Source organism: Thermobia domestica, chromosome 5 (assembly GCF_964235325.1).
Source record: "Thermobia domestica chromosome 5, izTheDome1.hap1.1, whole genome shotgun sequence".
NCBI lineage: Eukaryota > Metazoa > Arthropoda > Insecta > Zygentoma > Lepismatidae > Thermobia > Thermobia domestica.
In genome coordinates, this window is record NC_137458.1 from 159426065 (window position 1) to 159440934 (window position 14870).

The 14870-nt window shown below is 37.1% G+C and overlaps 1 protein-coding gene across 1 annotated transcript in view; it reads left to right on the top strand.

Annotated features, from left to right (window-relative positions):
• Nucleotides 1–282: 282 nt before the first annotated feature.
• Nucleotides 283–14870, top strand: part of LOC145686205 (bifunctional peptidase and (3S)-lysyl hydroxylase Jmjd7-like) — a 43077-nt gene continuing 28489 nt past the window's right edge. Inside the window, exon 1 of the mRNA XM_081759252.1 lies at nucleotides 283–596. Coding sequence (XP_081615378.1) covers nucleotides 386–596 — 211 coding nt within the window. The 5' untranslated portion in view covers nucleotides 283–385. The remainder of the gene's footprint in view (nucleotides 597–14870) is intronic.

Genomic DNA, 14870 nt, shown 5'->3' on the forward strand with positions numbered 1-14870 from the left:
GATCTCCATAGAGCAAAAATGATCAGATACGGGTATGGTAAAAAGTAATGTTTTGATATGTATTCAGTGCCACAATAATAAATTTAATTTTCATCTTTATCCTTCTATTGAAACTGAAAGAATTGGAAATCTAGGCAACTTTTGTAAGGAATGCCTCGTTTGATAGCGAACTAATTTATATTGTCAGTTTTCGCCCGTTTTGTAACCAAAGCAACAGGCAATATCTTTATTGATTTTATTACAAACTTAAGTGTTTTATTCTTTAATCCTTTATCTATGTTTCAGAGAAAAAATCGGAAATACACTAGTTACAGTTGCCGTTACTCCTAATGGGTATGCAGATGCTATTTGTGAAAGTCACTTCGTCAAGCCTGAAGAGCGACAGATGAAAATGTGCCAGTTTTTGGATATCATAGAAAAGCCTGAAAATTATAACGGGATTTTCTATATACAAAAACAGAATTCAAATCTCACCGAAGAATTTCACGAAATAATATCTGATGTCGAGGAGCATATACCTTGGGTATCAGTAGCCTTCGATAGAAGACCAGATGCAGTCAATTTCTGGATGGGGGATCAAAGAGCTGTAACATCGAGTAAGTTTTCTTTATGTAATAGTCTTAAAATAAGCTGTAAGTAAAACAGAAATTTAAAGCATGTTTGAAATATAGCAATCTATAAACCTCGTTTTCTTAAAAACAGAAATTAACACATTTCTAATCAAATTTGTCAAAACTTTTTGATTTTGTCTGTAAAACTTTGCCTGAACAGTTTCGAGCCCCTATTTCTGTGGCCTTCTTCACCAGGTTAAGTCACTCACATAAAGATCGACTCACTTTATAAACACTTTTTACACTTTTAGTGTAAGGGCTTTAAAATCAAAATAGGACCTCCTGATATGCTAGTTGTTTATGTAGATTTTTTTTTTAATTGCGATTATAATAGTTTCGTACTTAATTTCGTGTATCACTAATTTTAATTTTTGCATAGTGTAAAATTAAGTATACAAGTTACATCAAGAAAAGGAGAAGCTGTGCCTAGGAAAGACTACCACTTGTTAATGTACAAAGAATTTTAAATCTCAGTTTCATTTGTGTGCGTGGGTTTTCTCGGGGTTCTCCCGTTTCCTCCCACTTTCTTCATTCCACCATTTCATTCATCTGTCATCATCACCGTCTCCTTTAGCCTAACCGGCATAACCGTGGGACGTAAAACTCAAATATTTCATTTCATTTTTTTCAGTTTCATTTGTAACGAGATTTCCCTAAAAATAATTCTGGATAAACAATCAGTATATCAAGAAGTCTTCAATTTTGAAGCTTTTGCACCGAAAATGAATAACGTACTTAGAAAATAGTTCGATTTGCATGTGAGTAATAACCTAGTGAAAAGACTTGATGCCAAAACTCCCCCTGTCAGAACGTTCCCTCATAAATAAATAAATAAATAAATAAATAAATAAATAAATGTTTGATTCGTGCCGAATCGCCTCTACTGGATATAAAGGGTAATCACTTGGGTACCAAAATGTCCCTGCCCAAGAAATAAGCCCGATTTCATTTCAAGCCGTGAAAATGAAATGTCCTTGACTCTGCAATTTATTCTATACAGAGTATTCGAAATCGACACTAAAACCTTTCGAAACGTGATTCCTGATACCAACATAAAACAAAAAGCGTAGACGAGCCTGGATGCAGATACCCCCTTTCAATGCTATGGGCAGCCAAAAATTTATTTTAAAAACTGCGAAAAGAGCCATAACTCGAGAACAAGATGTCATGTAAAAGGAGCACCACGTTCTTGCCACATTTACTCTCATGTTTTCTTATCTACCCAAATTACAGAGACTGGGAGAACCCCTGATCCGTACTGAAACAAGGCTAGAACATAAGAATATTTTCTCTCTCGCCGGATATCGGATGTGAGCCGCCAGTTAGTAGATGACATCTTTCAAGTACGCCATCATGAATCTATTCTATGAAAAATGCATTGAGGAAAATAAAGAATAATCAAGAATAATATTCTAAGAAGTAAAACTTTCAGTACATTGTTCAAATTAGAAGAAAACTGCGACATGTTTGATAGATGACTTAATCTAATGTTTTAAAGATGAGTGAATTCAGTTTTTTGTCTAAATGCAAAACAAAACCCTTAAAAGAAGAATTATAATTCGGTTAGACGCATCCTTCCAGTGTGTGACTTAGCAATTTGTGATAAGTGTTGTTATTGCATTTGAGTTTCCAACTTTGATAACTGTAAATATTATCGTAAATGGTGACCTATCTAGCTAAAACATCTTTCGTAAACATGTGGTTTTAATTTTATCTTTTCTATTGTCATAATTATTTTTCTTTACTACCTCGCTGTATGGTATGTTGCAAACATTCTACCACGTTTCCTAAGATTTATGCTGTTATGCCTTCTATTGCGAAATATATTCTGCGTATTCGTTCCTAAATTAATGCACATTTAAAATCTCTACTATCCATTTCATAAAGATAGGCCCCTGATTTCGTGGTGCTGCTCTGACGTTCACTCAAGACTTATATTACATTGTCGTACCTCATGTACCTCATTAGAATTGTTGGAATGTTGTCTATCAATACTTAACACACAAAAATTTTCTTTGTATTGTGTAATAAGAAAAAAAAATTAATGAAAAAGTGTGTATTTTATAGTACTTTTGGTAAATCAATGTTCATAGGACTATATCTCGAAAACGAGATCACTTAAAATATTTCCTGTGTACGATATGTAGATGCATCCATTAACTGTAAGTTTGGAAAAGTTCAATTTTCGTCACCTGATACTTTTTGTGTAATTAAATAAATGTATGATGCTATGATCTCCTTTACCGTGGTAGGTAGAGAAACGTACAAAACACAGTTCGAAAATTTGGAACTCTAGTGTTCCAAATATTTGAAACTTTTATTCTTTTAATAAAAATGTTTATTTGAACATATTCTGTGCATTAAGCGGAGAGCCATGTTGCAGCCCAGGCTTTAAATTCTCCGCGCTTATATGAAGAAACAGCATACAGTAACTGGAAGTGTGGCAACGGTGTTGGGCTGTGTTGTCGCGTTCAGAAAGCTTGCAGCGCGAAGCCTACTTCATAAGAATGTAATAGGAAAAAGTATTTAAGATCTCATAACCTTTCACAACATCTTAATAATAATGACAATGCATGTACGTATCTCAATATAATCGAAATAAAACGTTGAACTAACACATCCAAAAAATCATATCTTAATCTACTTATCTCATTCATTTTCGTCACTTGTTGACTCATCATAGCTTTTGCTATCTTCCTGGACACTTATTAACAATGGCTCCATTTCTACCTCAAGATCTATCAGTATACACACTTATCAGCTTACGAATATGTTAAAGGGGAAAAAAGAAATGTAGCCTTGGCAATCACATGTTCACCCAAGTTGTTCTGTGATCAATTCCCCTGCTGAATGTAATAGAGAAACATGGGCCGTTTCTTTTATTTCAACGAAAGAAAACTATGCAATGTGTATGTGACAAGAACTGTTTTTGCTTCTAATCACGTCGCACTGATTACGTTTTCAACACTTCCCTTCAGTTCATAGGCGTCAAAAACTTACCCACTCACATCATATGTGCTCATTGGAGTGAGACGGGCGAACGTGCATTTATATTTTTCCTAAGTATTTCTCGTGCTTTTTTATTAAAAAAAAAAAAAAAATGAATATTCCTTCTACGAGCGGCGGCGTTATAGAAGGAAGTGGCAAAATTTCGAGCGATAATGAAATTGCAGAACTGATGAATGACTCCGACACAGATGGTTATGAGTTAGATAGTAATGACATTGATTATTCTGTGCTCAGTGGTGGCATATCCGGGAGTGAACAAGATAGTAACTCTGTTTCAAGTAAACCTGAGGTTGCGCCCTGAAAGAAGAAAAAGAATCGCGTCGTTCCTATTTGAAGACAGATTCTGATGTAGTTTGGAGCGATAAAACTCAAGTAAATGCAAAACTCCTGTTTAGTGGCGTCCCGGGAATTAATCAAAATGCTAGGCTATCTACAGAGTATTCCCCATATAAAGTGTTTCAGCTATTTTTACCGATGAAGTTTTATAGTAAAAAAGTTGAGTTGATTCTGAGTTTAACTTCCCGTTCAGCAGAGGCGATATGAGACGTGGACCTACAGATTAACGTGGAATCCAAACCACATGAGCTTCCGCCGGGAATAGTAGAAAAAGAAATGAATAAATACGCAAAACAGCAGATTGAGAAAAAAAAAATTGCTGAAACAGAAATCTGTTTTCTAAGTAAAAGCGTGTTACTTCAATTGAAAAACAAGAAATCTTATACATTGATTATTCACATGTGCTTTTTAGCCAGCTTTACGCAATTTTTACAAATCAACTACGTAAGAGCTATTAGTATGTCTATCAAATGATGGACGAAGATGTTTTTTCTGGTGTTCAACTTATCACTGTGAGTGTTTACACACTGTACAGGAAGAAAGCAGGAAAACAAATCTCATTTCAAACTTTTTATGTGAACGTAGCAGAAAAACTGCTGCACTCAGCAGACACTGAACTACAGGGACTATCCCAGTCTTCACCCATGGAAGACTGGTAGCAAGGGGCCATTACCCATACAAAGTTCCCCTAATATCCGCAAATCCTAATAGAGTAGGACAAAGGAGATGCAAAGTGCGTAGCATCCACACGGTGAAAGAAGTTTTTAATAAATTATTAGCGTTTATTGTCTGATACATGAAGTTGAACTTTGTGTGGGGAAGTGCTTCGAAATGTACAACATTAAAGGAGAAATACTGGGACTCCTAGATCTGAAAACAAATTTTCTCTGAAGTGTAAACTCAATATTACATATCAACTAAGATTATATCATATCATAAACTTCATGAGTGTATTTGTTTCGGTGCAAATGTATTTTGTACTGCGTGTAGTAAGTGAAAAAACTGACAAAAAGCAACAAATTTTCGAGGATCATCATATGCAAACAAGGTAAACAGTTCGTTTCTCTAATTTTAAACAATAGGTATGCTTACTGTATACCCTGTTAATTTCTCAGAAATTAGTTTAAAATCTTTGGAGATATAAAATTTTAAAAATACCTCTGCAAAGTGCTTGACAGTGTGAGTGACAAGTTTAAATATCCGTCGGGCTGAGAGTGTATACGCGCCAGGAAAATGTGGCTACGTGGTGCTTCGAATAACCTGCGATAGCGAAAGGCGCAGAGCAGAGAAAGTCATAATGTCATATTTGTTATTGTTTATCTTTTAAAACAAATCGAAACAGTTTGGTTGAAAAAGGTACTTTAAGATCTTTCTAAAAGTTTTTTTTTTTTTTTTTTCCAGATTGATAATACACCGTAGCAATTCAGAGATAATGATGTCTCACTTTTTACTGAATAACAAGAAAATTACTAGTGTTGAGTAATGAAATTTTCAGAACTTACAGGTAATAGATGCACCTACATATCGTGCACAGGGAATTATTTCATGTGATCTTTCCGAGATATAGTGCTATAAACATTAGTCTACCAAAAAAAGTACGATAAAATACGCACTTTTTCATTACTTCCTATTTGTTTCTCACTACACAGTACAAAGAAAATTTTTATGTCTTAAGTATTGAAAAGACATTTCAACAATTCTAACAAGGTACGACAATGCAGTATAAATTTTGAGTGAATGTCAGGGCAGCACCGCGAAGTCAGGGGCCTATCTTTATGAAATGGATAGTAGTCATCTTCGCCGTTTCTGTTGCATTTGTTTCCACTTTCCTTTCTCCTCCTCCTCCTCTTAAAGTTCACGTAACTTATTTTGCGGTTACCATGTTTCTTTCATAATATCCCTCTACTTTTTATATTATAGTACGTTCACGATTTCCTAAAATATGTAAAGTTTCAATCTCTTCCAAATTTAAATACTTTTTACCAAATGCGTCAAAAAGTAGTCATAATGCGATGAAATAATCAATATGTTAGTTCACTATTGTTGACCTCGTAGATCTTGTAGAACGGAGCTTAAAATGTCGTATATCGTTATGTCAAATAGCGTTGAACAGTATTCAGCATTTAATCTCTCTTTTTCAAGAAATCAATGCACACACAATACAATCATGATGTCACAAAGATTGCTAAGCAAAACTTCCCGAATGCCGAAACAGCAAATGAATTCTTCTAAATCGAAACAGCTTTCTTCTAAATTTAACAGTGTAGTATGATTTTACTTCTTGAAATATTGTAGTTGATTATTGTTCTTCTTTATTGTATTTATAATAGAATCGAGTCACAGTGGCGTACTTAGTTAAGTGTCCATCTAACAAATGGGTGGCCCATTTTAGATCCGAGAATTATTTTCTCGTTCTGTCCTTGTTCCAATACGGATCAGGAATTTTCCGAGCCTCTGTAAAATGAATACTGACAAATTATGAAAGTAAATACGACAAGAGTGTGATGCTGACAATGTTATCTCCTGTATGTGTCGAAGTCTAAGAAGTGTGAAGACATCTCATCCAGCACTTGGGCCGTCACATGGCCTACCACGTTTGGGGATGCTCTTTACCTATGCCTTTACTTTCAATAGAATATCCAAGAAATTCCATAATTTCTGTGGAGGCTACTCTTAGGCCCCCGCTACACCACATCTAGTTGACCATTAATGAATTCTACAACTAAAAGTAATGAATGTTCCCTTTTATCCTACTTTAATCCAACATTTCTTTCTCGAGTTATGGCTGTTTCCACATTTTGTCGAAAAATTTTCACCCGGTAATAGCACCAAAAGAAATCATTTTTGCACCTAAGTTGGTGTATATTGTTCTATTTTGAAGTCAGAAATCACTTCCCGAAAGCTTTTGGTGAGATTTCCAAATACATTGTATATTACTATTCTTTTTCTTTTGTGTCCAACTCTAAACAATAGGTTCCGTATTTTATAGTTTGGATAATGAAAAGAGACAGTAATATGAAATCAATTGAGACCAAAGTCGAAATAAATAATGCTAATACCTCAGTTCCTTGGTACCGATTGACATTGTAGGTGATTTAATTGTAACTTATCATAATAAAATTTGACCGGCTCTGAACCAATTCCAATTCACAATTGAGCTCAGTTCATAATTGAATATGATTTCAAAAAAACATACTTGACTATCAATATAGAGTATTGTCTAAAATAGAAATACGTAAATTCATTAAAACTACAATTACATGATACATATGATCCCATATTGAGTTTCCAGTTCTTGCAGAGTATCGACCAAACGCACGAAGAAAGTAAATGAAAATTTCAAATATTTCTTGAATATCCCACACCAACCATACACCTAGGAAGTTCCAAACTGAGCCCTGTTACACACCGTGATCATTCGACCAATTGTTAGAGGAAGTGTTGGATTCATTGCATCTTTGTCAGGAATCCTAAATACCTTAATTTTCTCATGTCTTCATTCATTTCACACTGCCTAATACTTTGGGTAATATTCTCATCTTAGTTAGTATATTTCATATTTCTCCTTTTAGCACCCAAGTGCAATTGTTCCCGCACCTTTAGTGCATCGTAATACCCTACAGTTTCCTTCAAAATTACAGCTAGCTGCATAACATTCGGATGGCATTTCCCAATCCTACAATTTAACCTACTGTACCAGCGTTCTGCAGTACTTGTGTTTCTTTGGCATTGTCCATAGCAGCACAACGACAATTAGTCTAGTGTCTGCGTGTCGAACTGCTGAGCCAAAGGACGAGGGATCGAATCTCGGAGAAGGGCATGAACATTTTGGGGGCGCGGTGGCTCAGTCGTAGAGCGTACACCTCCGGTGCTTGGGGTCCCTGGTTCGATCCCAGCTCGCGCCGTGTGGACTTTGTGGTGGACAAACATCGTGCTCGTGGGTTTCCTCGGGGTTCTCCCGTTTCCTCCCACTTTCTTCATTCCATCATTTCACTCATCTCTCATCATCACCGTCTCCTTTAGCCTAACCGGCATAACCGTGGGACGTAAAACTTAAAGATTTCATTTCATTTTTTCCATACATGAGTGTACAAGACTTTAACTCTGGTCAACTTTTACAGAGGTTGTTCAGCCTACTTTTGGCCGATTTCGTTCCTTCCCCCTCCCGGGCAGAATGGACTCATCCGACCTGATTCGTGGCGTCCTGCAGTGTTGTGCAGTGGCTTCCTGGGAACGGAGTTGTTTTTCCGCGCGGACGACAATAACGCACAAAACAGGACCATTGTGAGTGTTGTGTTAAATTTGTTTCCAAGTGTGTGGGTTTCCGCTCTGTGACCAAACTGCCGCCCAAACTAAACTGGTTTTGGGAAGGCTAGGTTGCGGCTCTTTATGACGCCCACTTTAGTGTTTCTGTCATTAGAAAACAGTGCAAGAAGAATGGTTGCAACATCAGTTTAAGTGGAATAAAAATGTTATTAAAAAGTACAAGGGCAACGAAGCTCCACCATTTGGACCACCAACGAAGTTGCCTAGGAAGCGGGAATGCACCAAGGCCACCTCCACCATGCAGAGGAAACTTCGTAAAATGACAATGCAAGAAAATCCACCAACACAAAGGTGTATGGCTAATCGTCTTGACGTGTCTTTGGGGACTGTGAGCCGGACGTTACACCATGATCTCAAGTTGGAAATAGTCATGAAAACTCGCGGCCATCTTCTCACGGATGCCCACCAAAAGGAACGAAAGTGTAACACCCGGAAGCTGTACGAACGGCATCTGGCAAAACAATGGTGGATGTACGTCGTAACGCTCGATGAAGCATGGATTTACCTTTCCGACTGCGGCAAACCGAGAGCCATCATGCACCGAGAGAAAGGCGCCAAGAACTTGAGAAGGTGGGTCCTTGTATGTAAAGAATCCTTGGTCGTTATTGGCTACTGTTACCGAGGTAAAGTAAAGATTCGTAGGGTGGCGAAGAACTGCAAAATAATTCGCAGTATTTTCAGGAGCAGATCATGCGGCCGATCTACGAGCATGAGATTCCAACAATGTACGGGAATGACGCCAATCTGGTGCGCATTCACATGGACAAGGCCTCATCACATACCTCACGATCGTCCCTCGCATTCTACAGGGAGATGGAGGAGGCAAGTGATATACAGGTGATACCTTTCAATGAGGTACCTGTTAAATCTCCAGATGCAAGTCCTACGGACTATTGTGGATTTGGATTGCTGAAGCGGGGTTTGGGGAAACGGCGTGTGACAAGTGTGGAATTACTTTGGAAAGTTGTGCAAAGGGAATGGGACAAGGTTCTCCTCCCAGTTCTTCAGAAAAGCCTATTACAGTGGAAATTACACTGTCGGGCTATTGTAAGGAACCAAGGGAATCACATCGAGCACTTACGGACCTGGCGCCATGGATTTTTCTAAATTTTTAGGTAAGTCGAAATTGGTCAAATGTAGACTGAACAACCTCTGTAGGCATAGATTCCTTAGCGGGCATCAATTTTCCATTCATAGTTTGCCAACCAAAATGTTCGGCTTAATGGGAGTCAATATTCGAGTCGCTGGCGTCTCGCCAAATGTATTGTTTGAACAGGAGTAGATTAACCCATCTGGAGGCCCGGGGCTAGAATGCATAGGTAGCTCTGCTGACTTCACCTAATACATTTCTGTGAAAGTAGGCCTGCAGTGGGAAAGTTAAAGGAATATGTTCCATATTTTTGGTCATATTTTATTTTATGATGATGATTGTATCTTCATGATTGTTTTTAGATTGCCAGTTGTGATTTTGATCAAAGTAGAGGCCCTTGTCCACCTGGAGGCCCGAGGCTATATCCCCCTAAGCCCCTTCCTTAATCCGGCCCTGTGTTTGAAGGTGTGCTCGTTTGATGTTTAGCACTAGAGCATCCCTAGTTGGTGGAAGTTGGTCTGGGTTTCTATGACCGACCGTATCAGCACACATAGCATTGAATGAGAATCTTTGTGAATCGGTGTAGAGATTCATCACAAATTCTTCTGCACGTGCTATCTTCTCATCATCCACATTACCAGATCCTAAGTTACTTAAGCCTGTCTCAGACGGGACTGAACTAAGGCTGCGATTCAAAATCTAAAATTCACGACCTTACTTAACGATCGTGTGAGAAGTAACTTGCCCCTAGTTCAGATTGAAATTTTCTGCTGTCCTTATTTGAAACCTGACTTGGAAGAAATAGAAGCAGTTTCTATTTTCTTCTGGACTTGCATACAACTACCAATCAGAAAAGAGTAGCGCCTGACTACATTCAACTTTATTTCTCACTGTAATTTCAAAACAATGCTGCCTGGACAAGAGAAGCATTAATATTAATAAAGTCATACGAAAAAAATGATCTTTTGTATAACATGAAGTACGATTTATATTATTTAAAAAAAATGCAAGAATAAAGACCTTAGAGAAGGTATGCAGTGAAGGTATCTACCCGAACACTACAGGTGTGAACAAGTATAATTACACCTTTTAAAAGAATAAAAATAGGTGATTTAAGTATATTAAGCAATTTGTATACCAAAAAAATGTAACATGTTAAAAAAGCGTGCAGGTTTACTTTTGGCGCACCACTCGAAATAATTGTTCAAAAATTAGAATTCTTTCACTAATTACCTTCTTATTGTTTTCTAAATGATTTATGCTGGGCGTCATGAAAATATCCACATGACATAGTTAAAATTGAAGGGGGTATCATAAGTAATTGTTGAAAATTTATAATTCTTTTACGATTTGCGTATGAATACAACGTCCGGATGCATGCATAAAAACTACAGCCCAAAAAACGCAACGTGCGCTAGGTTGTCACTAAAAAGCACGAATGCTATCTAACCGAGTCGTAGCAGAGCGAAGCTGTAGGGCCCGAGCGCTAGCGATAGGGTGCGTCTGAAGGGAACAGGCGTGTCAGCAAAGGTGGGTATCCGCATAAGCGAGGGTAGTGAAAACGATTGGGTTTTGACAATGATACGAGTCTCAATAGCATTTTTCATGGTTTCATACTAGTAGCGTTCCACTTGTAAACAAAATACAACTTCTGTAAACTGTGCAGAAATTCACTGCCGCTGGAAAATAGTTTCTATACAGGCATCTTTCATATCAACTCACTTATTTTATCCGTCGTAAAGCACTTGTAATAATTTTAGAATAGTAATCCTATACTTGTAAACATAAAATTCAGATGTTATGCGCCAAAAGTAAACCAGTGCCAAAAACAGAAACAATGAGAGTTAATTGTCATCAGTGTTATGTGGCTTTCGTGAAATTTTAGGGAACAGTTCTACAATGCTGGCACAATGCAAAAATTCTGGGTACATGAGATGGGTTTCCGGCGCCATATAAGTTTACTTTATGGGCTGTGTGGGTATTGAGCTGAGCGGATGCACTCAGTACCTATACTAGAAAATTGCTCTTTCTTCTTTATTTTAGCTTTCCGCGCCTGATGACTGCCTTCATTTACATATTTGGACAAGTCATTTGATTTTCAGTTCTACAATCTGGTGGATCCAAGGATCTACAGACTATTTTTCAGCCGATACAGACTCCCCCATGTGCGTATCTCGCTGCTGAATTTTCGAAATTATTAATTTCAATACCGTATGGAATTCTGAATAATCCATTCTGTAGATATTTTTTTTCTAGGAACAAGGATCTTCTGTAAGTAGTTCATTATTCATTGAAAATACGGTGCTTTCCTGTGCATTACTGCGGCGAAGAATTCACTCCCTGGTCTACCAGCTCCTCTTTATACACTCTCTCGTTTTTTGGGGAGGGGAGGAGAGGGCGGATTTTGTGTCAGCAACAGAGCAGATATCGCTGCTAAGGCTATTTCATAATCTTCGGATGAACTCGTATTGTGAAATAGAAAACAATAATATGTACGATTATGACAGTTGATTGCCCTGTGCGTAACACATTCTTCGTGTTTTTCGTCTGTTTAATACAGCGACCACGAGAGGCTCTGCTGGTAAAACCTACCTAGTTTTAAGGATCGTCTGAGATTCCTACATCACCTCAGGATAAAAGAAATTGCATGGAAGTTTGAGTTAAGCAACACTGTTAAGTTGTAGCCTGTGCTGAGGCCTTAGTTCAGATCCGTGTAAGACAGGCTTCAGGAAGTATGATTTTTTAAAATATCCATTCCACGCATTCTTATTGCCAATTTCTGCGAACTGTCTGGTGGTGTCGCTTCCAGTAAGTACATGGAATGATGGCAAGGAATGGCATATTTCATCGTTGAGCTAATTCACAATTGTGTGGATAGGAATACGTTGTAATTTTATTGCTGTTACAGTAAACATTCATATTTCTTCTGCCTTAAATGTTTTAAAAATTTATAAGGAGACGAAGAACATCGGTGTCTTTGTAGTCAATGAGCAGCTGCTAACAACCACAGCTGAAGTATTATCCTCGTATCAGCATATTCATGATTAGATTTCAGAAATTGTAGGTCTTCTCCCTGTGATGGCTCCACGTGAAGTAAGTCTGTAAATCCAACTTATATGACAACAAACTGTTTGTCTTTCAAAGTTTGCCTACAGAACCTAATCAGCTCTAAAGAAAGAAATGCTGCGAGGTCAGATTTGTTTTCAGGCAAATCAATAAAACATTTCCACTGCTGAGGAAGCGGACAATCTCGACCTCCAATACTTTTTTCGAATCAGTCAGTAAGTACTTGCTGTTCGCCTAAATCTTGTGTCTCCTCTAATGGAACATGGACTGTAGTGGTCGAATAAACCATCAACTCGTGAACACGCACTCACACATTTTACAGAAATATACGCCAAATCACCACCAATCAGTTCACAGAAATTAAAAAAAAAATAGCATTGAAATGTATATTTTAAAAATCATACTTGATAAGTAAATTATGATCTGGTAATGTGAATGATGGGACGATAGCATGTACAGAAGAATTAGTGGTGAATCTCTACACCGAGTTACAAAATCTTCAATCAGTCTGATTCAGTTGTCTGTGCTGATTTGGCCGGTCACAAAAAATATCCTCCACCAATGAAGGGTGCTCTAGTGCTAAACATCAAGCGAATACACCTTCAAACATACCTTTGGCGGCACGCCAGCGACTCGAGTATTGACTTCCATCAACTCGGAGTTTTTGGTTGGCAAACTACGAATGCAAGATATTGGTACCCACTCAGAAAAATGGACCACTAAGAAATCTATGCCTAAAAGTTGACCAGAGTTAGTCTTGTACATGTAAACTTATGTGCTACACAAACAAATCCAAGTGTGTGTGGCTTCAGTAGCTGTACAGCATGAAAACCTGTAGCTGTAATGGAAACAAGTGTTATAATACACTTATGTACCAGAAAATGGTTCATCTAATGCGGATTCAAAAGACTAAAGAAATATGTAATTTTGCAAATATTTTGTGCAGAATTGATAAAATAATATAGAATATTATTATAGTTCTGCTTGTTTCCAGTAATTAGTAAGTATTTAAACAAGTTCGATATAATACTCTCATAAATTATATACAAATACAGTTATTGAGGTTTCTGCAAAAACATTTTTAAAGTGACCATTGAGAGATACAGGCCCATTCGTGATTTTAGAAATATCCTTCAAGTGTACAACAATGTTATCAAGTCACCCTGTATATAACCTGTAAGTGGTGTTTGCCCATCCCACTTAAGACATCTTTACATATGTTCGTACATTATTTATATTTTCTGCTTTTTCATTATAGTAAGATAAATATTTTAGTTAAAGAAATAAGGAATTATTTTCAACGACCGGTAGAAATGTCGCACACAAATAGTTGAGAAATCGGAATTATCCTGAATATCAACTGTAAAAAATGGATTTTAACACTATAAAAGACATCTTTACTTATCTCAAAATTTTGTGATCCTTAACGCGCGGTCATATCAATTGACCAGGGATCTAGAAATGATCATGACAGTGCAGGAGAGCTCAAGGGAGAAGGATAAGAACTGTTCTTCAAATATTAGAAAAGAATCAGCTTTTATCTCGGAAACAAAACCTTCATTGACTGACATGAGCTGAAATTCAGTAGTGCCATTCGGAGCATCAGCATTCGAATCAAAGCGCACTTGCCTTCAAACTTAACCTCGCTGTAGGGCTACAGGAAGTAAAACTAACAATATTGGTACCGTTGAAAAGATAATTTAATACGCTACAAATTTAATTAGGGATGTTCTTTCCATATCTGAACTCGCTGAGGAGATACAGAAAAAGAAAATATTAAGGTCAGAATATGTCAGTTTTTAATGTTTATGTTAAATTTTCCGAAAAACCTTTGGGTCTATCCAAAGCATGAATAGACAAAATCGTAAAGCACACCTTACAGATAAAACGGGAAAAAGAAATTCATTAATATCTTGGTTCGTTTTGGAGATATGGCTTTTTATTAGAAACGCTCATTTTCTAGTTTCAGTAGAGGGAGGAGGGGTGTACGGTGGGAACTTTCGCTCGTATAAAGCGACCGGCGGTCTAGAAATGATCAGGATAGTGAACTTGATAACTTAGGACCACCGGTTGCTTTTATTCTCTCAAGTTGATCTAACTCCTTATTTTGAAGAGTTTTCCAGATTCTGCCTCCCGACTATAAGTCGAAATCATCACATTAGCATCAAAGTAATCAAGATAGAACCCTTTTCACCTAAAGTTTAAGTGATATTCGTACGTAGTACTAATTACTACAACAATAGATTTGAGATTATTAAGTGAGAAGATAGAACGAATTACCCGAAATTACATTATGAATTATTTGTAATAGTTTTAAATCACACTGCTTAGAATCAAAACTACAACACAGAAGAAATAAACTCAAGTAGTAGAATTTGGTCACTTGCATATAGGAACCTTAAGAACAAAACAATTAGTAAAAATTATTTGTG